This window comes from Phoxinus phoxinus, assembly GCF_949152265.1.
Source record: "Phoxinus phoxinus genome assembly, chromosome: 18".
Lineage (NCBI taxonomy): Eukaryota > Metazoa > Chordata > Actinopteri > Cypriniformes > Leuciscidae > Phoxinus > Phoxinus phoxinus.
The window spans coordinates 2,149,753-2,176,528 of NC_136893.1; the positions used below are offsets into that span (position 1 = coordinate 2,149,753).

At 36.9% G+C, this 26,776-nt stretch overlaps 1 protein-coding gene across 3 annotated transcripts in view; it reads left to right on the plus strand.

Moving 5' to 3' along the window:
• The window catches only part of camta2 (calmodulin binding transcription activator 2), a 43,490-nt gene extending 20,875 nt beyond the window's left edge, over positions 1-22,615 (plus strand). For 2 of the 3 annotated variants that reach the window (XM_079589559.1, XM_079589560.1), the window contains exons 12-23: positions 1,074-1,234; positions 5,192-5,376; positions 6,167-6,245; positions 6,911-7,157; positions 8,456-8,751; positions 10,315-10,481; positions 11,685-11,895; positions 14,978-15,049; positions 16,474-16,494; positions 17,205-17,398; positions 18,962-19,036; positions 20,612-22,608. In XM_079589559.1, the coding sequence (XP_079445685.1) occupies positions 1,074-1,234; positions 5,192-5,376; positions 6,167-6,245; positions 6,911-7,157; positions 8,456-8,751; positions 10,315-10,481; positions 11,685-11,895; positions 14,978-15,049; positions 16,474-16,494; positions 17,205-17,398; positions 18,962-19,036; positions 20,612-20,666 (1,763 nt within the window). In that variant the 3' untranslated portion in view covers positions 20,667-22,608. Of the gene's footprint in view, positions 1-1,073; positions 1,235-5,191; positions 5,377-6,166; positions 6,246-6,910; positions 7,158-8,455; positions 8,752-10,314; positions 10,482-11,684; positions 11,896-14,977; positions 15,050-16,473; positions 16,495-17,204; positions 17,399-18,961; positions 19,037-20,611 lie in introns of all 3 variants that reach the window. The other variant, XM_079589561.1, reaches the window with a different exon arrangement.
• The last annotated feature ends 4,161 nt before the right edge of the window (positions 22,616-26,776 follow it).

Below are 26,776 nucleotides of genomic sequence, written 5' to 3' on the forward strand. Positions count from 1 at the left end.
ACACGCTTATGTCTGCTTCGTGTCTGTGAAAGTAAATATTAGAATTAGTTGAGAATCGAGAACCATAAATAATAATGTTCTTCCGCCGAGTTTCCGGCATGTCGTTCTGCTTATCGTCTAACGCTTATTCCAAAAAAATCATTTTACGAATGTCTTTCTTGCAGCTCAATGTAATAAACTTCCTCATTTTTACTGAGAATTTGTACAATTCTTATGGTTTCAAAGCAGCTTCACATTAATAAACGGTAAAATAAGAGTTAATGTTGTAAAATTCAGTTCAATAACAGTGTCAATGTCGCAAAGTTCATCAATTAAAAAACAAATTTAATTAATTTAAATTTGATTCAATTCAGTTAAATAACAATGATGTCAATGTTGCTCATTAATTATTAAACGAATTCTGTTCGGTTAAATTGAGTTCAGTGTTGATTTAATTCAGTTTAATAACAGTGTCAATGTTACAAAGTTAATCAATTATAAAACAAATTTAATTTGGTTAAATTTTATTAAATTAATATCAATAACAGTGTTGTTACAAAAATCATAAATTATGAAAGTAATTCAGTTCAGTTTGATTTGTTGTAATTCACGTTAATAAGTGTCAATGTTGCAAAATGTATAAATTGTTAAACATTCAGTTCAGTGTTGATTTAATTCACTTTAATAACAGTGTCGATGTTGCAAAATTAATAAATTATGAAACTAATTCAATTCAGTTCAGTGTTGACTATTCAGCTTAATATGTTGCAAAATTAATAAATTGTTAAACATTCAGTTCAGTTCAATGTTGATTTAATTCACTTTAATAACAGTGTCGATGTTGCAAAACTAATTCAATTCAGTTCAGTGTTGACTCTTCAGCTTGATATGTTGCAAAATGTATTAATTATGAATTTAATAATCAGCTGTAACGCAGAACAGAAGACAGCAGTGTCATTATTCAGCTTTATTAATCTCGAGGTTTGTTCTCATCAGTATTTCTGTATTGCGGAAGAGAACGTCAAACATCAGTGAGAAGTGCGTGACATTGTGGAGATGAACGTTTAATGTGGACCGTCTCTCGCTCTCTCTAGATAACCAGTTCAGGATGTCGATTCTGGAGCGTCTGGAGCAAATGGAGCGGCGAATGGCAGAAATGTCAAATAATAATCAACAGCATCAACATGTGAATTATTATCATCAGCAGCGTTCACGAAACCAGAGCTCCGGTCCACGCTTGACTCCCGAAAACCAGGTACACACACACACACACACACGCACACACACACACACACACACGCACGCACACACACACACACACACACACACACACACACACACGCACGCACGCACGCACGCACACACACACAGAACTCCTAAAAGTGTGTTCTTCCTCATCGTTATTGTCTTGCTTTCCAGTACAAACATCTAAACATTATTTAGATATATATTATATATTTACTTGAGAAGCAAAATGAAAAAATAACAAGTGTTGTTTTATAAAAAAAAGCATTAAAATGAAATGACTTTACACTTAGACCAAGAAAAAAAAGGTTTGTTAATGCGGTTGGAAAAATAAACCTAATTTAAAGGGAAACTTTGATTTTTATTCTGACCTCATTGGCCATTTGTTGTTGTTATTGTTTTTTGTTGTTTACGGCATAAACTTTTAACTTTTGATACATTTTTCTGAAAACCAGACTTAATGTCTCAGTCATTTTGGTTCTCAAGTAAATGTATCTTTATTTATGAATTCTTAGATATTTGTACTGGAAAACAAAACAACAATATTGAGAAGGAACATCATTTTTTGCAGTATGATGTGTAAGAACCGGTCACTGGATTGGACAGTTTAAATAATTATTATTAAATTCAGTTCAGTTCAATGTTGTTTCAATTCGGAAACTAATGAAATTTGGTTGAATTTGATTCAATTCATTCTAATATCGAATCACGTGTTGATGTTGCAAAAGTCATGAATTATGAAAGATATTTTTGTTTTATGAAGCAAGTTAGAGAAGAGGAGAAATGCAGAGAAGAAAGGTTTTTTTTGTGCGTGTAAGTGCATTAAAATATTAATAAACAGCTATAATGCTATCTCAATGATACTAAAATAACACTGGTGTGTTGTTGAGCGCTGGATTTATGAACGCGTGTTATCAGGGTTAGCGGGGGAATGTCAACTTTGCACATGACATCACTTCAGAATGCGAGTATTAATAGCGCTTTTTCCATGTTGGTGCGTCACACACACACACACACTCACACACACACACTCACACACACACACACACACACACACACACACACACACACACACACACACACACACACACACACAGTTTTTAGTTTTTTTAGTCTGTAGTTTTTAAACAGGTTTAATGCTGATAGTTTTAATGTTAAAACCTCGTTTCTGTTTGTATGAGTCATCTGGCTGATTCATGTCATTCATTTTTAGCTTTTCCACTCTTACGTCAATACAGCACGAGGATAGACAGAGACCGATACAGACAGGAGGGAAAAAACTGAGGGAGGGTGTGTGTGTGTGTGTCGAGGGTAACTAACTAAAAGTAGTCATGTTACTACCTCATCCTAACTACGTCTGCACTGCAAAAAAATGCTTTTCTTAGTATTTTTGTCTTGATTTATTCTCGATCTATCTTGATTTATATAAGATCTATTTACTAAAGTAGTAAAATGACATAAGATATTAAGTCACTTGTAAAAATTAAGTGAGTTAAAACAAGCTAAATTATCTGCCAATGGAGTAAGACATTTTTCTGATTGGCAGATAATTTTGCTTGTTTTAAGCAAAAACTCACTTAATTTTGATATCAAATATCTTATGTAATTTTACTCATCTAGTAAATGCATCTTGATTTAAGAATTTTTAGATATTTGAACTGGAAACAAGACAAAAATACTAAGTAAGAAAAGCATTTTTTTTTTGCAGTGTACATTAATTGTGATTCATTCTATAAACCAATCTAGCCAACTAAAGATTTGCCGATCAAATGATTCATATGGAAATCAATTTCAGCAACATAACTGGTTAATCTAAGCCTGGCCTAATCTTGTTTGCTGTGAGATATTCAGTGAATGTCATTGCTTTCTGTTCAGGTTTATCAATAGTTTTGTTAAGTTGTATTTAGTGTAAATGTATCTGCTCGAGGCAAGACACTACAGGTGAATAGGGCAAAAATGTGAACTAGTAGACATCATCATACTTCCCCTATAGCTAATTATTTACAGTAAATTAAGACACTTAATAGCAAGTTTTCTGAAATGTTATGTTTAATTGTGAAATTGAGGCATTATCGAATTAAATGTGCACTAGAACATAAATCTGAACATTGGATAAAGCCAGATTCAAAGTTCTTGTTTGATTTTGTTGACATATTAGAGTTAAAGGTTTTTACTGAGGGGATTTCAGAAAATTGAAAACTTCATAAATCAGAAAATACTGTCAATAGACAGAAAAATATATATTTTCAGCATATATTTAGGAATAAACTGTTATATAAATCAGTGTGAGTGATATATGAACAAACCCCTCAGTAAAAAGCTTCAGGATATAGACAGGAGTAAAACTGTAAAGTTTGGTGTATATAAGTGCTGCTGAAGTGGAGGACAAAACTCATTCATACAAATATGGCCTTTAAAAATATGTATTATAATTGAAATCTACAGACGCAAATAGATAAAGCATCACAGAATAAACATTAAATAGGATCAAAATGGAAGTGTTGATGCATCAACTATCACTGAAACATTTACTACTATGTGTAACTCTCTCAAAATACATAATTATGGGAAAATATAGTGAAAATAGCTACATTTTTAAAATAAATAAAAAATCATAAAATTAATATTATGAGTGTGTTTATTGGGAAAATTAGCTTAAAGTGGTACTTCACTGCTGGCAAAATGCGCTTTCAATAAAAGGTGGCTTCCTATACAGTAGAAAGGCGATTTTTTTTTTAAAATCAGTGCTATCTCACTAGAGAAAACCGAGGAAAAATGTCCCGTTTGGCCAAATCGGTAGGAAAACTTCAACACCCATAATGCACTGGGCATGTTGTCATCCAAGGCCACTCCCACCCGTCTGCTATGGATACACTTACCAGAGTCAAATACTGCCTTGCTTTTAGTAGGAAACACTTTAGCAAACTTTAAGTTATGATGGTGTTGACTTGTATTGTTCCCGGGCGCAGGAACTCAAGAGTTTACGTTTAGCGGGAGTGAGTTACTTTTGGTTTCCACTTCCAGTGAAGGATCCAGTATGTTGTAGGCAGTGGATAAAGCCTGCAAAGTATTATAAATAGAGAGGGAACGGCGCAGCGGAAAATCTGAAGAAAAAAAAAGTTTGTGGTCATCCAGTTTGAAATGTTGACTACAAACACTGTGTTTTTGGTAAAAAACTGAAAGAAACTGCAGTTTTCATGAGTTGTCAAAAGTTTTGCTGACAAATAAACGTGATTTTCTCTGTCCAGGTTACACGGGGAACGCGTAAACATTGTTCATTTACATATACTACCGACATTGTAACAATACGCTTCGTTGAAAATCGCCCAAGTTACACTTTAATTCGATTTTTTAAAAATATGCATTAAATTAATATTTTGTATGTTTTTATAGGGAAAATTGCTTATTTTTGTATTTAAAAAACAAATATGCATAACATGAATATTCTTTATGTATTTATTTGTATAAACATTAAGCAATTTTTTCCTACAGCATAAATTCATAATTTTGGTGAGAGAAAAGTTTAATGTTTATATCTATTTATGTAAAAAATGTGTACAGTATATTATTACATATTTTATTTATTTATATTAAATTATATATTAGGTAATTATGAATAACTCAAGTATTGTTTTGTTTTTTTGCAATTTAAAGTGATTTTTCCCTCTTTTTCTTCTTTCTGCTGATTCATGTATCAGTGTTAATAGCAAGTGTAAGATTCAGTTTGAAACTGGGTCTAACTTTAATCTTTAATTCAGAGTTTTGGTTCGATGAATCTCACAAATGTCCAACCCAGTGACGTGAAGGTGACGTTTTTCCTCTAAAGTGTCATTAAATCAGTATATCAACTAGCAAACATGACTTTGTTCTTCTGGTGACTGATATAATAAACCTGTGAACTCAAGTTGCTGTATGAAGGTGTGTAAATGTGCTAATGAGGACGTGTGTGTGTGTGTGTGTGTGTCAGTCGGGAGTGTGGTTTGAGCGCAGGATCGTAGCCGTGTGTGAGCGGATGATGGCCAGCGGTCGGTGGGGACGAGACGGAGAGACGGAAACACTCACACACTCCGTCAGACACCGAGGATTGACTCTACTGCACCTCGCCGCCGCTCAGGGATACACACAGCTCATACACACACTCATACGCTGGAGGTAATCACACACACACACACACACACACACACATACATTTACTTTATAATTAGTAAAATAGGGATGCACCGATATGAAAATTTTGGCCGATACCGATAACCGATAATTCTTTAAATTTGAAAGCCGATAACCGATATATTGGCCAATAAACCTAAATCCAAATTTGTGTATGATTTTTAGGAGCATGATTACAAAAACAAAAGTCTCATCCTTAAAATCCATGACCCAAACACACAATTATGATGTTCTCATAATCATTTTATGAAGCCGATATGACAGACTTGTGTTGTACATGTTGCACTGAACTGTATTCCAATCATATTTCCATCAATTCAAAGCCATCATGTTGAACAGTGCGCATCTGAAGAGTCTCAGCGGAAGGAAATAATACATTATTTTTCGACTTTAATATATCAAACTAATTTTCTGATCGATAACATTAAAAGTGAACATATATCATGATACCGATATGATGGCGATATATCGTGCATCCCTATAGTAAATGGAGAAATTAACATTGACTAATATTAACAAATGATGTAGAAGTACTTTTCATTGATAGTTCATGCTAACCAATGTAGTTAATGGAAGCTTATTGTAAAGTTGTAAGCATATTTACAAATATCATATATTTATGTCGTCACACTGCAGGATTTCAGAAACAGAAAAACATGATTAAACTTGAAGAACTGAAATGAAACTGTGAAACTCAGACATTTCATCTGCGATCTTCATGTTGAAAAAGGCGTTTGTGTGTTTAATGGTGTGTGTGTGTGTGTGTGTGTATCAGGAGTATCAGTGTGAACAGTTTGGATCTGGAACAGGAAGTGGATCCTCTAAACGTTGATCATTTCTCCTGCACACCTCTGGTACGTCTCACTCATGCACACTTAAATATAGATATTTTATAGTCGTTTTATAAATGTTATAAATATAGTCGTTTTAATGCATTAATTTAATTAAAGGGTTAGTTCACCCACAAATACAAACTCTGGACTTTATTAAATAAGGACTTTATTGAACTCTTGATGTTCTTCTGTGTGTTCCTCTGAGTGAGTTCTCGTAGTGTAACAGCGCAGCGCTTCTGGGGTGTACGTCAGAACGGAGGCTCGCTATTGGCCAGCATCACACACATGACCAGCGTCGGCCAATAGTGAGCCTCCGTTCTGACGTACAACCCAGAAGCGCTGCGCTGTTACACTACGGGAACTTTCTGGGTCGGCAAGTTTCAATTACAGTAATTACTGACAGAATTTTTGGGTGAATTGTCCCTTTAACCAGTTATGGAAAAATAATGTTTTAAAATAATTGAATGCATACTTTGATGTCATACTCTGATCGGTCTAAGTCGAACACTTCAAGTCGAACACACCTATTTACTTAATCGGCCGTTTGAAAGAATCGAATGAGTGAATGATTCAATGACTCAATTTAGAAGTTTACCGCCTCCTACTGGAAGATTAGTTTCTTATGTAGAGTATCATTTCATTAAAAAATAATTGGATATTTTGGATCTGTGTGTGTGTGTGTGCAGATGTGGGCGTGTGCTCTGGGTCATCAGACCGCTGCGGTGTTGTTGTACCGCTGGAGTAGCGCTGCTCTGGGAATCCCCGACTCTCTGGGTCGTCTTCCTCTCGCTGTGGCTCATTCTCGAGGACACACACGCCTGGCGCGCTGTCTGGAGGAGTTACACACACACTCTCAGACGCAAGAACACACACCTGACACGGCCTCGCCTCCGTACCGGCCCCGGTCTCCACTGTCCAGCAGCCCCGACACCGGTAACAACACACACACACACACACACACGTGTTATTTTTGTGTGAACATTTTTATGTTCGAAAAGCATGTGTAGTCAAATTCATGAAATGTTTACAATTTAATATTTGATTCAAATGTTAACAACAATAATAAGGCCCTATGAAATCTGATTTTTGATTACATTTTATTTTATGGTGTTACTGTTACAATGTAATTATATATTAAAGTGCTGAGTAATATTAAGCAACTACATGTATTTACTATAGGGTTAGGGTTTGGTGGAGGGTTAGTTGCATGTAATTATACATAATTTACTGTTATTACTACGGTAAGTACATGAAACAAACACTAAAATAAAGTGTTATCTTTTTCTGAATTCCATTTTAATTAAATTAAACATAATTACATCTACATTTTTATTCTTTAAAAATCATGTCTAATCAAATTCATAAAATGTTGAAAATGTTAGATTTTAATCATATTTATATTAAGTTATATTTTTTATAATAATAATAATAATAAGGCCCTATGAAATCTGTTTAATGTTTTTCCTAATTCCATGCTTTCTGTTTTATTTGTCTAAATTCCGTTTTAAATATTAAAATATTTGCATTAAACAAAATGTTAATTATTTGTTATATTTACAAAGCATGTCTAATCAAATTCTTTAAATTTATATTAAATATTTTATTTAAATGTTAACAAATATACAGCCCTGTTTACTTTTTTTCTCTCCCAATTTCTGTTTGGCAGAATTTTTTAATACTTATTTCAATTTTAATTAAATTTAACAAAATTACTATGACATTTTTATATTTTAAAAACATGTCTGATCAAATTCATAAAACGTTGACAATTTAACATTTTTATTAAAATGTAAATAATAATAAGGCCCTATGAAATCATTTAGATTTTTTCTATAAATTCTGTTTGTTAGTTTTTTCCAGAATTTATTGATTTAAATCAAACTAAATTATAATTGTTTTTTATAATCAAAAAGTTATCATTCAAAAGTCTTATCAAGTTCTTACAACTTATATATATTTTTTTATTATTAATTTAACAATAATAAGGCTCTATTTTCTCCCCCAATTCTGTGTTGTATTTAATTATTCTGCGTTCTGTGTTTTATGAATTAATACAAATTTGTAATCCAAAAATGTGATAATTATAGGAATTCATTAAACTCAAACAACAATTCCTTTACCTATATATATATATATATATATACATACACATAATTTATTTCCCTGCACAATGTAAGTTTACTGTATAAATTGATATTTCTTACGATTAATTAAAACATTCTCTCTCTCAGGTCTGAGCTCGTCCAGCAGTGTCCCCTCCCCCAGTGACCCCCCCTCCCCCTCCCCCAGCTCCGCCTACTCCAGTGGTTCGCTGCCTGACCCCATAGACTCCGCCTCCTCCCCCTCCTCCCCGTTCTCGGCTCCGCCCCCCACCGGCTCCTCAGACTCGCTCTTCCTGATGGACTGTGAGGCCGCGAGTCCCTCGGCTCCGGCGTCCCTGACGCTTCACTCCGAGCTCGCCCACGAGCTGCTCGACTACAGCGAGAACGTCGAGAACGAGGATTACCTGTCTGACGAGGTCTTACAGGTGAGTCAGATATTTTGATTGGACAAAAGTATTAAAGGGTCAGTTCAACCAAAAATTAAAATTAGCCCATGATTTACTCACCCTCATGTCATCCTCGGTGTATATGACGTTCTTCTTTCTGACGGATATAAGTTATATTAAAAAATGTCCTCTTCCAAGCTTTATAATGGCAGTGAATGGCTGTTTCTGTTTTGAAGTCCATAAAAGTGCATCTGTCCATCATAAAAGAGCATCTGTCCATCATAAAAGTGCATCTGTCCATCATAAAAGTGCATCTGTCCATCATAAAAGTGCATCTATCCATCATAAAAGTACATCTATCCATCATAAAAGTGCATCTATTCATGATAAAAGTGCATCTATCCATCATAAAGTGCATCTGTCCATCATAAAGTGCATCTGTCCATCATAAAAGTGCATCTGTCCATCATAAAGTGCATCTGTCCATCATAAAAGTGCATCTGTCCATCATAAAAGTGCATCTATTCATGATAAAAGTGCATCTATCCATCATAAAGTGCATCTGTCCATCATAAAGTGCATCTGTCCATCATAAAAGTGCATCTGTCCATCATAAAAGTGCATCTGTCCATCATAAAGTGCATCTGTCCATCATAAAGTGCATCTGTCCATCATAAAAGTGCATCTATCCATCATAAAAGTGCATCTGTCCATCATAAAAGTGCATCTGTCCATCATAAAGTGCATCTGTCCATCATAAAAGTGCATCTATCCATCATAAAAGTGCATCTGTCCATCATAAAAGTGCATCTGTCCATCATAAAAGTGCATCTATCCATCATAAAGTGCATCTGTCCATCATAAAAGTGCATCTGTCCATCATAAAAGTGCATCTGTCCATCATAAAGTGCATCTGTCCATCATAAAGTGCATCTGTCCATCATAAAAGTGCATCTATCCATCATAAAAGTGCATCTGTCCATCATAAAAGTGCATCTGTCCATCATAAAGTGCATCTGTCCATCATAAAAGTGCATCTATCCATCATAAAAGTGCATCTGTCCATCATAAAAGTGCATCTATCCATCATAAAGTGCATCTGTCCATCATAAAAGTGCATCTATCCATCATAAAAGTGCATCTGTCCATCATAAAAGTGCATCTGTCCATCATAAAAGTGCATCTATCCATCATAAAGTGCATCTGTCCATCATAAAAGTGCATCTGTCCATCATAAAGTGCATCTGTCCATCATAAAGTGCATCTGTCCATCATATGTCGATGTATGACGTCGATGTAGGAGTAGCGTAAGCCTCTCGCGGTTCAATCAAACAAACTCAAGCTCCTCCCACATTTCTCTTTAAAATTGTCGTTTTAGACTTCTAATTCGTGACTGGTGTTGTGTTTTGCGCTTTCCTCTGCGCTTCCGCGTTCGTCATTGCGTCGTGCGCCGGGTCAAGTGTTACTCTTTCAGAGGATGAGCGTGAGTAAATCATGAGCTAATCTTTATTTTTAGGTGAACTATCCCTTTAAAGTCTCCGCCTCCTCACACAGTTAGTGAGACTTGTTGTCATGGTGTTATTTGTGATGTTTCACTGTTAGGTTGACATGGCAACTCTGGCAGAGCAGATCATCGAGGCCACACCTGAGCGAATCAAACAGGAGGAGTTCAACCGGGAGGCGGAGTCTCCGCTCCGAGAGAGGCGGGACAATCCTGTCAATCACGACCCCATGCCGTGGCTCGCCACTTACCTCGACACCGTGGACCGGTACGTACTGTGCGTTCAAGTCCTCCTGGGAAGTTCATATTTACGAGGTTGAAGTCGTGTTTACAATGGTGTAAGATGGCGGTGTACTTTTCTTAATTCACCTTTGGCTAAGCCCCGCCCCCCTTAGTTACTGTTGCTACCTCCGTCAACTTCATCTGGGCTCTGGTTTGGTATCAACATGGCTTATGCTGTGACGGCTCTTCCTGCTGAAATTTTATCAAACTTTTATAAAGCAGCAAATAAAGTATCCGATAGAAGTAGGCAAAAGTGTCTGCAGTGTGCGTTTGAAGGCTTTATTCAAGACAAACGGTGAAACGCAAGCAACAACAAGGCATCCAAATAGAGGCAAAAGCATAACGGTCACAGTCAAACAATGAACCACCGCATATCCCAATCGAGACGGAGGCTGGGACTCACAATATCAGGAGAAACACTGTCATGCAAAGCTGGGTCTCTATTCACTTCTATAATCGTTATTATTTACAAAGCAAACGGACTACGCGAGTATAAAGTTGTATTTATTAGCAGCGTGTGCTAGCGTATCAACAATTAGGGCAGAGAACCGAAATCATGACATAAACCAGCATAAAACTGTCTAACTATATAACTTCAGAGTAAGGTTAAAAGCTAAATGTATCTTAGAACACAAAAGTGAGCTTGTTGATCCTTGAGGGGTTTCGCTGACTGAGAGGACGTCCACACAGTTTAATCCAAAGACGACACTTGTCAGTATTTAACTTCGGTTTTGGGAAGGGGAAAAAACGTACACCCCCTCCAACCTCTCTGGGAAACGCGTATCTGTTTTACAAATGCCCCCGGCACAACGTTTAACCATATTTTTTTATAAAACGACGACGTAATAGCCTGCCGAGACCAAAAATATGAGCCTCCTGCGTTGAAGTCAATGGAGCGCCGTGAAAAAGTGTCGGAGCCTCTGTGGGAGCTCGTTCTTGGCTGCGCTGTGATTGGTCAATCTACATTCTAGGGCGTGGCTTAGCCAAAGGCGAATTAATTACACAAAAATACAGCAAGGTTCTTTACTCTAGTTCTAGAAAATGAAGAACAAAGAAATGTGCGTCAGGTGTGCTTTGCTTTTTTATGTTTTTAATTAATTTATGAAGCCACTGCCAACTTTATCGTTACATATTACATTGTTATATTATAATTGGATCATATTTGTCATATGTGTGTGTGTGTGTGTAGGAACCTGTGCCCCACGCCCCCCTCCCTCCTCAGTGATCTGGCGCTGCAGAGGCTCCGCCCCCCGAGCAGTGTGGCGTGGGCGGAGTTTCTGAACGCCTCAGCCAATGGGAGGATGGAGAGAGACTTCGCCCTGCTGACGCTGACGGACACGGAGCAGAGAGAGCTTTACGAGGCGGCGCGCGTCATCCAGAGCGCCTTCCGCAGATACAAGGTACTCCTTACTAACTTATAAAGCACATTACACCTGCACCTGCAGACCAAAGTGCTGCACAATCAGCAGCATAACAACAAACAACATGCGACTTACATACACAGATGCTAGCCCAACCTCTCAAAAGCTAAAGACACGTATTTTTAACACGAGTTTTAAACACATTTAAAGAGGTCATCACATTTTCTATAGGTTGGTATGATTCTTTAGGGTGTTCATGTAAAGTTTGTAACATACTTTGGTTAAAATTCCTCAATTGTGTAAAGCAACTCCCTTTTCACCTCCTCAAAACAGCTTCACAGCGACCCGTTTCGGTGCATGTCTCTTTAAATGATAATGAGCAGAAATATGCTAATGTGGTAAATATGCTAATACGGCATGAGCATTATGACATCATAGTGCTCGAAAAATCCAAAAAATCGTAAAATAACTTTGCTTTTCCTTTATTACTTAAAGCTCACGTGAAGTTCTTCGATACTTAAACTACTAGCATAACTGATAAAGTTCACACATTATTAAAAACAAGTGAACAGTCAGTAATAAAATAAGAACAAATACACACATTACAAGCAGAGATGAATAATAAATAACACATTTGCAAAGTCTAACAGTAGTATTCACGTCCAGAAATGAATAATTAAGCCTAAATGTAAAAAAAACACTATTTGTTCAATGTAGAAATTAAATAGTTTAATCTTTGTTAAAGCTGTATTTTGCTGTTTTATTAACATTAATGTCGCAGGAATATATGGCTGCCGTCACTTTAAAGGAACACTCCGACTTTTTGGGACTTTAGCCTATTCACCTTATCCCCCAGAGTTAGATAAGTCCACACATACCTTTTTCATCTCCGTGCGTGCTATAAGTCTGTTTGACGCACCCACCGCTAGCCTAGCTTAGCACAAAGACTGGATGTAAATGGCTCCAGCTAGCATACTAATCCAAATAAGTGACAAAATAACGCAAACATTTTCCTATTTACATGTTGTGATTTGTATAGTCACAGAGTGTACAAAAAACAAAGTCACATGAGACACAGACATATTTTAACCGTATAAATACTGGGAACTATATTCTCTGAAGGCGAAGCACTGCTACTTGAGCGGAGTGATATCCGCAGCACCTGAGACATCCCGTTGGTTTTGTTGACAGAAGAAACAACGGCGCGTCTCAGGTGCTGCGGATATCACTCCGCCCAAGTAGCAGTGCTTCGCCTTCAGAGAATATAGTTCCCAGTATTTATACGGTTAAAATATGTCTGTCTCATGTGACTTTGTTTTTTGTACACTCTGTGACTATACAAATCACAACATGTAAATAGGAAAATGTTTGCGTTATTTTGTCACTTATTTGGATTAGTATGCTAGCTGCAACCAAGAGAATACTTGCAGAGACGGGCGTTTAGACATAATGTGTTCATGTGTCTGTTCAAGGGCAAGGAACCGCGAAAGAGGACTCGTCTCTCTCTCTCTCTCTCTCTCTCTGCGTGTGTGTGTGGATAACGTGCGAGACATTTGTTTGAGTGTGTAAATTGGCAAGAAAAAACAGATCAAAATGATCACCTTTTACTCTTAGATGGTTAAATTTAGCAGTTAATCCGTGAATCGCATGCGTGCCGAACCGTGGGGTAGGGGTGTGCGATATTACGATTTTTGATCGTGGATGATTAAAATGTCTCCACGATCTGCTTTGGAAGAAATATCGTAGGATCGTCCATTTTATCAGTTTGCATTTCTGGCGCCTCCGTCTCAACATACTGTACAGCGCGACGTATATCCACATGAAATGCAGAGGAACGGGACACTGTAGTTCATAAAAATGAATTATTTGCATGTGCTTTAAAGCCTTGCCGGTTAAACATGTCATTCGCTGCTGATGCGCTGTTCTAACGGGCGCTTTTCTGAGCGTAATAGACCCGACGCGCGCATGCACTAAAAGCCTGTCTAACAGCGCCCGTTACTGAACTAAGTTATCTTTCGAGTCTTATTGCTCTAATACTGTCAAATACACACAAGGTTTACATAAACAAAGTTGGTTATGTCTAAAGTGAAAGAACAATAGAAAAAATGAAGAAAAAATCTGCTTGTCAAATGCATGTAGACTCGTTGCGCGCAGATCTTAAAGTGACAGTAGCCCTAATAGTAAACATGCTGCCGCTTGTCCTTAAAGGGACAGTTACCCAAAAATAAAAATTCTGTCATTATTTACTCACTCTCTAATGTTGTTCCAAACCTGTATTAATTTATTTCTTGTGCTGAACACAAAAGAAGATATTTTGAGGAGTGTGGCTAACGGTTGCTGGTCCCCATTGATTACCATAGTAGGAAAAAACTATTATGGAAGTCACTGGGGTACATCAACTGGTTACCCACATTCTTCCAAATAACTTTTATTTTCAACAGAAGAGGGAGACTTAATCGGGTTTAAAACGGCTTGAGAGAATTTAAATTTTTGGGAGAACTATCCCTGTTAATAAAACAACAAAATACAAAGAGCATCTCACTCACTCTTGACTGAGAACTTTAATAGTCGCTTTAATAAGAATCAATGTAAAATTTATATAGTGAAGTCGATGTTGTGTTTTATTTTCATATTTGTTCATTTAATTACTTTCTTCAATGCTGTTAAATACACCTGTAGCTGAAAAAATAAAGCACTGTTTATTTAATTTGTATATTAAGTTGTGTATGTGTATCTTTGTTCTTAATTTTTAATAACAAATAAAATGACAAAGATTTTTTATCTTCGCCACTTTGGGCTAAATGTCTGCCATTCTTTTTTATTTTATATTTTGTTACCTAAGGCTTTGTTTTTAAAATAGGGACATTAGTTTGGCTGTGATGCTCAGTCACTTGCAAAATAGTAAAACCAACATGAAAAGGAATCGTGATAAAATCGTGAATCGTGATTTTCCTGAAAAAAATCGTGATATGATATTTTTGCCATATCGCCCACCCCTACCGTGGGGCCTCAAATGTGATCCGTTGCACCCCTACAAGCTACACACACACACACACACATAACAACTGACTCAGAGTGTGTGTGTGTGTGTAATTTAATAACGGTTGTTTGTCGCGTTTAGGGCCGCAGATTAAAGGAGCAGCAGGATATGGCCGCAGCTGTGATTCAGCGCTGTTACCGCAAATACAAACAGGTATAAAACACACACACACACACACACACACACACACACACACACACACACACACACACACACACACACACACACACACACACACACACACACACACACACACAGCTATCTAGATGGGGACAATTGCATATACTTCTATTGTTTTTATAGGCAGTTATACAGTCAAACCAAAATGTATTCAGACACCTTGCTATCCTCACGTACATGTCCTGCACCCACTAGTAAAAAAATATATAAAAAATTGTTATATGGTGTCTGAATAAGTTTGACTGTAAATACTGTAACCCTAACAGAAAACTGTCTGCATTTTTACAATTGAAGGCGAGACACACACACACACACACACACACACACACACACACACACACACACATGCCAAACCACTGTATCCCCCAAAAAAATTCCCATTTTGAGATTGTGTGTAAATGCTTCCACGTCTTCTTTTAGACTAGTGGAAAGAAAACATTCAAAATACACACTTAAGTGTTTATTTTATTGCACTTTATCTATTTGCGTCTGTAGATTTCAATTATAATACATATCTTTAAAGGCTGTGTTTGTATAAATGAGTTTTGTACAGCAGCACTTATATACACCAAACTTTACAGTTTTACTCCTGTCTATATCCTGAAGCTTTTTACTGAGGGGTTTGTTCATATATCACTCACACTGATTTATATAACAGTTTATTCCTAAATATATGCTGAAAAATCACTTTTTCAGTCTGTTGACAGTATTTTCTGATTTATGAAGAGAAATTATCTCCAAAAGTGAAAACCTTTAACTCTAATGTCAATAAAATCAAACAAGTACTTTGATCCTGGCTTTATCTAATGTTCAGATTTATGTATGCAAATTAGCGCATATTTAAATAGACAGTGCATCATTTGCATATTTAAACGTAACATTTCAGAAAAGTTGTTTGCAATGCTTAATGTGTTCAACCAACTGTGCAAGTGTTCTGATATATGAGTTACATGCTTCACCCTAACAGCCTTGCCATACAAATTTACAAAATATAACTTTTTATCTTACAATTCAGACTTTTTTCTTATAATTCTGAGTTTCCACCTTGCACTTCTGACTTTTTATCTCCCAATTCTGACTTTTTTCTTGCAAATTGTGAGTTTTTACTTTGCAATTCGTAGAAAAATGTCTGAATTGTGAGATAAAGTCACAATTACCTTTTAATATTTTTTTATATGGTGGAAACAATCTTATATAGTTTTTACAGACACACTTTATCCAGAAACACTTGATGATGTTAAGAAACAAACTGAGCGCTCATCGTCTGTGTGTGTGTGTGTGTGTGTGTGTGTGTGTGTGTGTGTGTGTGTGTGTGTGTGTGTGTGTCTTCGCTAACACACTAATATTGCTGTCGTGTCTCTGATTTCTCTCCTGTTTCTCCTTATATTTCATGCTAGCTAACATGGATAGCACTGAAGGTAACACCGAACTAAACTGCCTCACTGTTGTATTTTCACACTCGTCTGCCGTCCAGTATGTTTATGTGTTTGTGTGTATTCCTCAAAACTAACTTTAGCTGGATAATAACTTTACTCTAGATCTGCTGTAAAGCGAAAACACTCTCTGTTACTGTAATCTCCTGTTATTACTGTAAAGCTGCTTTGAAACACTCTATATTGTTAAAGCGCTGTATAACTGAAGGAGACTTCACTATTGCGTCGTCCTCCTTCACTGCAAAACATGCTTTTTTTACTTAGTATTTTTGTCTTGTTTCCAGTCCAAATATCAAACAATTCATAAATCAAGATGCATTTACTAGATGAGTGAAATGACATAAGATATTAAGTCTTGTTTTCTGGGGAAATAAATACAAATTAAGTGAGTTTTTGCTCAAAACAAGCAACATTTTATTCCAATGGGGTCAGAAAAATAATATTTTTTCTGTTTGAATTAAATTTGAATTATTTGCAGATAATTTTGCTTGTTTTAAGCATCAACTCACTTAATTTTGATTAATTCCCCGGAAAACAGGACATAATATCTTATCTCATTTCACTCATCTAGTAAATGCATCTTGATTTATGAATTGTTAGATATTTGGACTGGAAACAAGACAAAAATACTGAGTAAGAAAAGCATTTTTTGCGGTTTGTGTGTGTGTGTCTAACGTGTGTTTGTCTTCCTCCAGTACGCCTTATATAAGAAGATGACGCAGGCGGCCATACTGATTCAGAGTAAGTTTCGCAGTTATTACGAGCAGAAGAAGTTCCAGCAGTCTCGGCGGGCCGCCGTCCTCATCCAACAATACTACCGCAGTTATAAAGAGTACGAGCGCGTCAAGCAGGGGCCGCGGGGGCCCGGGACCCTCAACAGCAAGATCAAGTGAGACACTGCAGATCATTACACGACACGAGGGGTGTAACGGGCCTTGCACACCGAGTCCGAAGTTCGTATTCGTCATTCGTTCGCAAAGACTCGCCCCCTAGTTACTGTTGCTATGTCCAACAAGCCACGCCTCTCTCACACACACACCATGTTCTCACAGTGAAAAACACATCGCGGAGCAGAGAGGAGACTGATAACACACTGACAGACACAGACCAGAGTAATTTTGATATGAAACAAAGTCTCAACTTTCAAATTTAGTAATTAAAAAAAAAAAGAAATTTAAACAATAAATACTGTTTTGTGTCTCTTTAACGTGTGTGTCAGATCGCTCAGTTAAAGCCGCTCGTGAACCGATCATCTCTTCCTTCTAGTTCATTTATAGCATCAAATAAACATGAATGAACATCAGAAGGAATGTTGTTTTAACCGCGGAGAGACGTCAGTACACTTTTCTTACTCAGTATTTTTGTCTTGTTTCCAGTCCAAATATCTAAAAATTCATAAATCAAGATGTATTTACTAGATGAGTAAAATCTACTAAAATCAAGTGAGTTTTTGCTTAAAACAAGCTACATTTTCTGCCAATGGAGTAAAATAATCTTAATTCAAACGGAAACAACTTTATTTTTCTGACCCCATTAGCAGATTATTTAGCTTGTTTTAAGCAAAAACTCACTTAATTTTTTTATTTGTTTCCCCAGAAAAAAGGACTTAATATCTTATGTAATTTTACTCATCTAGTAAATGCATCTTGATTTTTTTTTTTTTTAGATATTTGGACTGGAATCAAGATAAAAATACTAAGTAAGAAAATCTGTTTTTTTTGCAGTGTACTTCATGGCTCAATGATTCTCCTGGTTTCCACGTCAGCGCTGTTTGATCTAATAGAGATCTTCAGTTAATAATGAAGAAATGTGAATGCTTCTCACGAGATCTCGCAGCGATGTTTTTACTTTTTTTGATTTTGATTATGATTTTTTTTCTAAATGTCGACAAAAAACTTTTGCGAAATTGTGACTGCGAACGTCATTTTTTCCTCTCGCGATAGGTCATACCAAAAATCATGGTGACGAATGTTGGTAGGTTTATGTATATCCCAGCCGTGGCACAAGCCATATACAGTATTCCTGTAATTCTTTTGTCTTTTATGAGTTTAATAAACAACTCTGTCTCGTATTCTGTCCGAACACACCGCGTCATCTACGTCGGGCGACTTGCGCAAAAACAGTTTCCATTTCAGCTTTGCGGAATATTTATTTTTCAAATTGCCTGAAAAACCTCCTCATGCGAGAGTAAAAACTTTTTTGCGATAAATGAGAGTTTTTATGAAATTGACATGTTTCCATCGGGCGTATTTTCAATTTCAATTTGCGCAATTTGAAGGGTAATGGAAACGCGGCTAGAGTCGCTTGATCACGATCGTTGGGTTTGTGCCGAACCGAAAGCCTCGTACCGAACGCTTCAATACGTGTATCGTTACACCCCTCACGACACTACTGATCATTACACGACTCATGAGTGATTGTGTGGCGCTCAAACTCTCGTTCTGTGTGTCAGAGGCTCGTTCCTGACCAAGAAACAGGATCAGGCCGCGCGGAAGATCATGCGTTTCCTCAGACGCTGCAGACACAGGTACACTTCTGTCTGTCTTTCATCCCTGCTTATGTGAACTTAGAGGGTTATTCACCCAAAAACTCTGTCAGTAATTCCTCTCCCTCATGTTGTTCCCGTCAGACTCTCCTTCATCTCCAGAACACAAATGAAGATATTAGTGATTAAATCTGAGCGCTGTCTCACTCCTCCATAGGCTTCTGTTGTGATTGAAACTTGCCGGCCCAGAAAGTTAGTAAAGACAATGTTTACAATAGTCCGAGTGACGACAGCGGCTCAACCTGAAAGGATTAGTTCACTTATAAAAAAACTTTTGCTGATAATTTGTCATCCAAGATGTCCATGTCTTTCTTTCTTCAGTGGAAAAGAAATGAAGGTTTTTGATGAACACATTTCTCCATATAATGGACGTCAATGGGCCCCAAACGGGTCAAGGTCCAGATGACAGTGTCAGCGCCGCTTCAACGGGCTTTAAACGACACCAGACGATGAATACGGGTCTTATCTAGCGAAACCATCCTCATTTCGTGACTTCATTAATACGCAATTACGTTGAAAAGGTCTCGCTTGACGAGTCAGTGTTTACAGATGTGCGGAAGGAGGACCATACACACATATTCAAATGTCTTTGTGTCAGTTTATCGGTTAAAATGGCCATCTCGTTTGCGTATCCTGGGGTTGTAATATTAAAAAGCCTAAAAGAACATTTTCGTCAGGATAGAAATGTTTTACTTTTCACAGAAGCGTGACCTTTACAGCGTAACTGCGTATTACGTGACGTCACGAACGCGCATCACAGAACAGAGCAAGGCGAGCGCTTGTGCTTATAAAACTTAAACTTTTTTATTTATTTGTGAAATGACGATGGTTTCGCTAGATAAGACCCGTATTCATCGTCTGGTGTCGTTTAAAGCCCGTTGAAGCGGCGCTGACACTGTCATCTGGACCTTGACCCGTTTGGGGCCCATTGACGTCCATTATATGGAGAAATGTGTTCATCAAAAACCTTTATTTCTTTTCCACTGAAGAAAGAAAGACATGGACATCTTGATGACATCGGGGTGAGTAAACTATCAGCAAAAGTTTTTTTTTTTATAAAAAAGTTTATCAAGCGACGAGAATACTTTTTGTGCGGAAAAAACAAACAAAAATAAAGACTTTATTGAACTCTTGATGTTCTTCTGTGTGTGTTCCTCTGAGTGAGTTCCCGTAGAGGAACACACAGAAGAACATCAAGAGTTCAATAGAGTCATATAAATAATAAATATATATATATACACATACAAACTTTTTATGTTAGATACGAATCTGATTAATCGATTTGACAGCACAAATTAAATCCTTTTTTTACTGCTAAACAAAGAAAAAAACGTATTTCTGTGGTGAAAACATCACAGGGCAAATATTCAGGGATTCAGACCTTGAATAAATTACATTTAACATCTGATCTGAACAACATTTTTAGTGTAAATAATTGAGGACACGTCCAGATGTGTTTGAGGAAAGACACGCAGGCTTCCTCCGTTTCTCTTCTCTGCTGTTTAGATCATGAGAAACATGAGAATGATGTTGTTTAATGAAATTGTGTGTTTGCAGGATTAAAGAACTGAAGCAGAGTAAAGAGCTGGAGCACAGAGGACTGACCACCTGACCACACACACACACACACACTCTTTCAGTCGTGTTTACAGTCGTTTGCTCAGATACACTCCTGCCGTCACTCGCCTCACACACTCTTGTCAAAACTACTACAGGATTTGATTGATTCAGAGAGAAAAGATGGAAAGTTTGAGCTGCATTATTAGCAGTAGAATATGGAAGCTTGTTTTCATCACGGAATAAAAAGTTTAAAAAAAGGTAATCGCAACTTTAAAAAAAAATCTCATAAGACTTTTTTCTTGCAATTGCGAGTTTACTTCTCAGAATTGAAAGATATACACTCGGAATTAGACGAAAAAAGTCAAGTTGTGAGATATCAACTCAAAATTGCGAGTTGTAAAATTCAGAAAATTAATATATATATAAGTGTAATAAATATAAATAAATATTATTCGCAAGTACTTTTTTTTTTTCTTATTCCATGGCGGTAAACAAGCTTCCATAGTCGTAGGACAGACCGTTTTTCTTCGGTTGCTTCTTTCCAGTCGTTGCTGCAACACTAAATTTCACGTTCAGCTTTACTGAATCTATGGAATGTTTTTATGTATTAATGGATCTCTATATAAATGTGAACCGTATATACGCTCATATATATGCTCATAAACACAGAGTTGATTGTGTTGGATATGAACTTATTTATTGATCTCTTGGAGATGTATTTTATAAACACTCGATGTTGCGCCTCAGAACAGAGAACCACAGAAAGAAAAAAACGACGCCGAGTTCATGGCGATATCCAAAGTCTTAAATCGTAGTTGTCATGGTAACACAGGGCGGAAACGTAACGTGGCCTAGTGACGATCGCGCGAATGTTCACAACGCGAGAAATACGATCACTGAAGGTGCCTGATTCTAGTCCACCGGATTAAAACATGTTTATGTTCATTAAATATAATATAAGTACAGAAAATAAAAGAAATTTCAGCTGTCACAAATTTTTTTCTTCAAAACTCAATGTGTAAAACCAAGCAAAAATTGTAAATAATGAAACCCGAGAAGAAGAAAAAACACTTACTGACCTTCGTTGTTAATCTGGCAACATTCACAAGATTCAAGCGCTATTATGGGATGTTCCAGGAAGGTTTAAAAAAAAAAGAAGGTAATTGCGATTTTTTTACCTCACAATTCTGAGGAAGAAAATAGCTAGTTATAAAGTCTGAATTGCGAGATAAAAACTCTCAAGTAACTTTTTATTTTTTATTCCATTGTGGAAACAAACTTCCATAAGAACGTGCCGTTTATCCGTCTGAATTATTATCTGAGGTAACGCAGACAAACATTGACTTTCGTAGGACTTTTATTTTGACGCATTTTTTTCAAACCCCGTTTTCATGTCTGAGAACTCCCGGTTCTGATTGGATGCGTGATCTCAGACCCGTATTGTGTGCGTGAAACACGTTACAACCCGATACAAACGCACTAGGCGTCGTTCGACACGATTAAAATGTCACGGTTCAATTTTATGGATATTTTTGAATGTGCCTTGAGGTGTTTTTAACTACATGAACTGCGACAGACCTGCGTCATTGAAGAACTGGTTGGTTCTCCGTCTTTGATTCAGACTTTTATGCATTATTCTGTAAATATTGTACAATATAAAGAACTGGTGAAAATATATTTAAGAATGAATATATTTGCTTCTGCCTGATAAAATGTTTAATTTATTATTCTCTGTACTGATTGCTGACATGCACGGTTATATTAACGCTATGAGATTTTTTCAGCATGTTTTTTTGCTCGCTGGTGTTTATGTTTGCATGAGTTTCTGTTTGTTTTGTTAATATTTCCACTCACAGGCCTTTAGTACTGCTGATGCTGTTTATTTATGAATATAGATTTATGGACATGTTTGAATTGATTTCTACTGTAAATTCATTCTGACATTTATTTGTTCAGACTGTTTTACTGTTTCGTAACATTTCATTAAATTCTTCAAAATCAAGTTTCATTTGTGTGTTTTTCCCCCCCAGTTCACACTCGGACACACACAGATTCACAGTCTTGTTTTCAGAATATTTTATTTCTTGACAGATTACAGGCAGACACGCAGGGCCTAAAATTATCGTAAAAAATCAGCGTTGGCGAATATATGAAACGTGTCACCTGGTAATATTTTTATGAATTATAACAATGCATGAACATGAACAAATATGAAAGAAACGTAATGAAAGTTGAAGCCTTGACAATTTAAATATTCACACTTGAACAGACAAATTCACGCCAAATTATGCTAAAACAAGTGACCGTAACCAATCAAGAAAGATTAAATGTGTGTCTTAAACGGGTCATGACATGGTTTTTTTAATTTTATTATTATGTTCCCTTAGGTGCAAATATAGTATTACTATAGTTTTTTTTACAAAAAACTTTTAAAATGTAGTGATTTACGACCTTTTCCCACCCTGTTTCTCATCCTCTGATTCACACAGTCTGTTTTGGGGGTGTTTTCCCTTTAAGAGTTCAGTGTTAACGCCCACTGTTATGATTGGCTAACGTCAGTGCCTATGCATCAATTATTAACGCCCCCAGCCAGAACATTTGCAGATCAGCGTATTTAAAAAGTAGTTTAAAGTTTTAAATACATTACTTACAGTTTGCGTCGTCGTTGTTGAGCCCAGAATAGTCGGCACGGACTTATCTTTGAGCAACAGTTTTCTGGCAAAGCCAGCATCATTTTGGGATTTGTTCTCAAAACAGTCATCCTTCAAATGTATAGAACAAACGCTTAAACTAACACTGCCGTGACTGAGACGTCCGCAAAAAATAAAGTGCATCCATTTTTCCCTGACGTCTGGATCTTTCGCAGCGTATTCAAAGATGTTGTTTGTCCACAGCCAGGAACAGCACATCTGCGGCATCGTAATTTCCCTGTACACAGACCCACTCGCTGTCCGTCGACTGAACACTTGTGAGGCGCGCACAGCGCGCAGGCGCGACGTCGATACGAAGTGAGCGTAGTTGTCTTGTGCCTGGAGGCGGTCTATATGCAAACGCTGGTACGTCACTTCGTACCGTGACGTCACTTCTTACCATGGATCCAGAACGAGCTGTATTTAGAGCTTGATTAAATAAATGATTCGTTTATAATCGGGAGGACGTCTTAAGCTATGAAACCTCTTATATACTAAAAGATCAAGGCAAATTTGGTTTCTCATGTCATGACCCCTTTAAAGGAGAACTCCGGTCAATTTTAGCATTGAGCAAATTTTTTTGTACATTTGGAGTGCTGTCATTACAGAGAACAACGACAAAAATCGGTGTTGCCTACACAGTGTTATCCTCTTTTTAAAATTGGCACCCTGTTGACTTCAATGGGGCAAGTTTTAAACCTGCTTTGAGCCTCTTAACATCCTTAATGTGTCATTACAAGTGCCCAGCCATGTTGAGTGATTCCTTCAGAGTGAACACGAGTGAATCTGACTGCAGTAGATGTGAAAGATATGAATAAAAATTATATTTCAGCCAGCGCAAATACCTGTGTTTACATCCTGTTTTCGGTCGAAGTCCAAAGTAGTCGATTGTCGAGTTCACGCGCGTGATCATAGGTAACTAAACCTATGCGCGTGAACCTCGACAATCGACTACTTTGGACTTCGACCGAAAACAGGATGTAAAGAGAAATACATCAAAGATTTCCTACGCTTGGCCCCGGGGAGAGTGTAATTTATGTTGTTCATATTTGTGTATTAGAATGTATTGTTTTTTTGAATAGCCTTGTTAATATGGCGTTCTGTTAATAAAGGTGGGGTATGTAATTCTCTTTTTTGGCCATTTTTTCAAAATCACTTAAAATCCTATTCCTAACCCACTTACAGCCACTGAGTTAGAAGCACTGAAATAAAAATTAAGCAATTTAGTCATCTGTGGAACGGGCAGGACTCGAAAAACTCCAGCCAATCATTTCCAAGACCACCTATAATCATTGGACAGTAAGTGCGTCAATCAATCGGTCATACCATCCCCCCCTCCCCCATCCATGTCCATGTTCTTTGAATGGGTGGAGTCAAAGGAAAGAAGGTAGGACCATTTGAGTTGTGTATTTTCAAAATCTGCCAGCCGTTTTGCAAATCACATACCCCACCTTTAATGTGGCCTTTTATAATTAATTAAAAGTGGTAATGAATATGATTAATTGTAAATATGTTGCCTATATTAGTAGCCTAATAAATGTATTTCTAAAAACGACAGCAAATGCGTGTTTTATTCGTTCAGGAAAGCGTGCATGGTTACTTCACTTGCACAAAACAACTTGCTATAACTAACAGGTGATTATCATCATATATGATATATCTAACCCAATCAACATAACGTAATTTTAAACATATAACCGATCACAAACGTCACGCAATTAGTATTAAAAATATATTTGTTTTATACATACCTCAAGCGGATTTTTCCTCACAACTCGTCAGTCGTAAAAAAAACTCGTAAAAAACACGTATTTACCGTGTTTGCAAGTACTTTTTAGAAGAAGCAGTCGAGCAACAGAAGAGGACAGCAGATTGTAAGTGCGATGTTTTCTCATTAGATTTTAGCGCGGTTTGCCGTTGCTAGGAAACATTGTTTTGTTTGCAGTGTTTAACGTGGTACACGCCAGGCCTGCTGAAGTTGCGTTTGTTCTCGTAGCCTACAGCGTGAAAAGTGTTGCGGCTGCGTTTTATGGGAATTATTTTTTTTTAATGGAAGGAATTATTTATTTAAACGATGTCTGGGCTACATAAATCAGATGTCTTGGAGATGTATGAACATCTTTAAAAGAGCGGATTGCCGACGTTCTAAATTATTTACTTCTTATTTACATAGCCTAGACGTCGTTCTAACAGCTGGCAAGGACGTCTCGGCGACGTAAAGCATATGAGCACACGCCCTAATATTATGGCGCTCCAAATGTGTCATTCGCCGACGAGACTGACAAGCACGACAGATAACACACGTGAATACGTGCGTGTACGTCTCCATTGGTTTTATATGGAGACGTACACGGAAAAATCACGTCACGTAGACACGTCAATAACGTGTACCTGTTGATCTATACAGACGTCATGGCGGCGGTACGTTAGAAGTTAACGTGTGGAGAACGTCTGCACGTCTGCCCGTCTGCACGTCTGCACGTCTGCCCGTCTGCTATACGATCTAATAATGTATTAGTTTACAAATGTTCATTGACTTGGAGCAAGGCTCTGCATTGGTTTTAGCCTGAAATTGATATTAACTGTGAACTTATTCCCCTAAATGTACTTTTGCAGTTTTTCTCAGTCACTTTGGTACATTTTTGAATCATCCTTAAGATTTTTAAACCAGTAAATCCATTAAAAAAAAAAAATCATACTAGCAGCTCCACACAATGGAAGTAAGCCTGTATCCTGCTCAAAATCCCTAGTTCATCTCTCAAAAGTCAGTATTTATGTGAATGAACATACTAGTGCCATCAGAATGAATAGTCCTTGTGTCATTGTTCACAAACAAGATAGTCAAAATGCTTCGTCATGTTGTCAATAATAAAGTGTTCAGTATTTTCAGATTTAAACTATGGCTACGATTTATATTCTTTAAATCACAATACATATACATTCATATACATACAGTATATATCCTGATGACATCGCTAGGCTATCATTATGGAGGGTATCACTGGTTGTTCCCTCATCATAGGTCACACAATCACTATTCAATTAAAATGTATAAAGTTTATTAAATGGCAAAACAGAGAGAACAAAAATATTTAAGAGAGATAGAGAGGGAGGCTTATATCCAGGGCTTCCAATGCAATGCACTTGTGCAAAACGAAAACGCTTGTATTTTTAAAGCGCAAAGTTAAACAACTAAATTTGAACTATAGGCTACACCAAATGCTGCGCAAAAAAATACATAGACGAATTTTTGTTTATGACTTATTGCCCCTTTATTAAACATTTAAAATATTCACAAATTAATATGGATTTTTACTTTTTTTCTAGGACAAAATTAGAACCTGGAAATTATATTTTTCCCGCACGCAGTGCTGAATGAGAAGAGCCATATACAGGCCTATGTCTCTGAACCACAGCCTACAGAAAGGTGATAGGCTAATGATAATAAATGTGTCTGAAAAAATAACGAGGC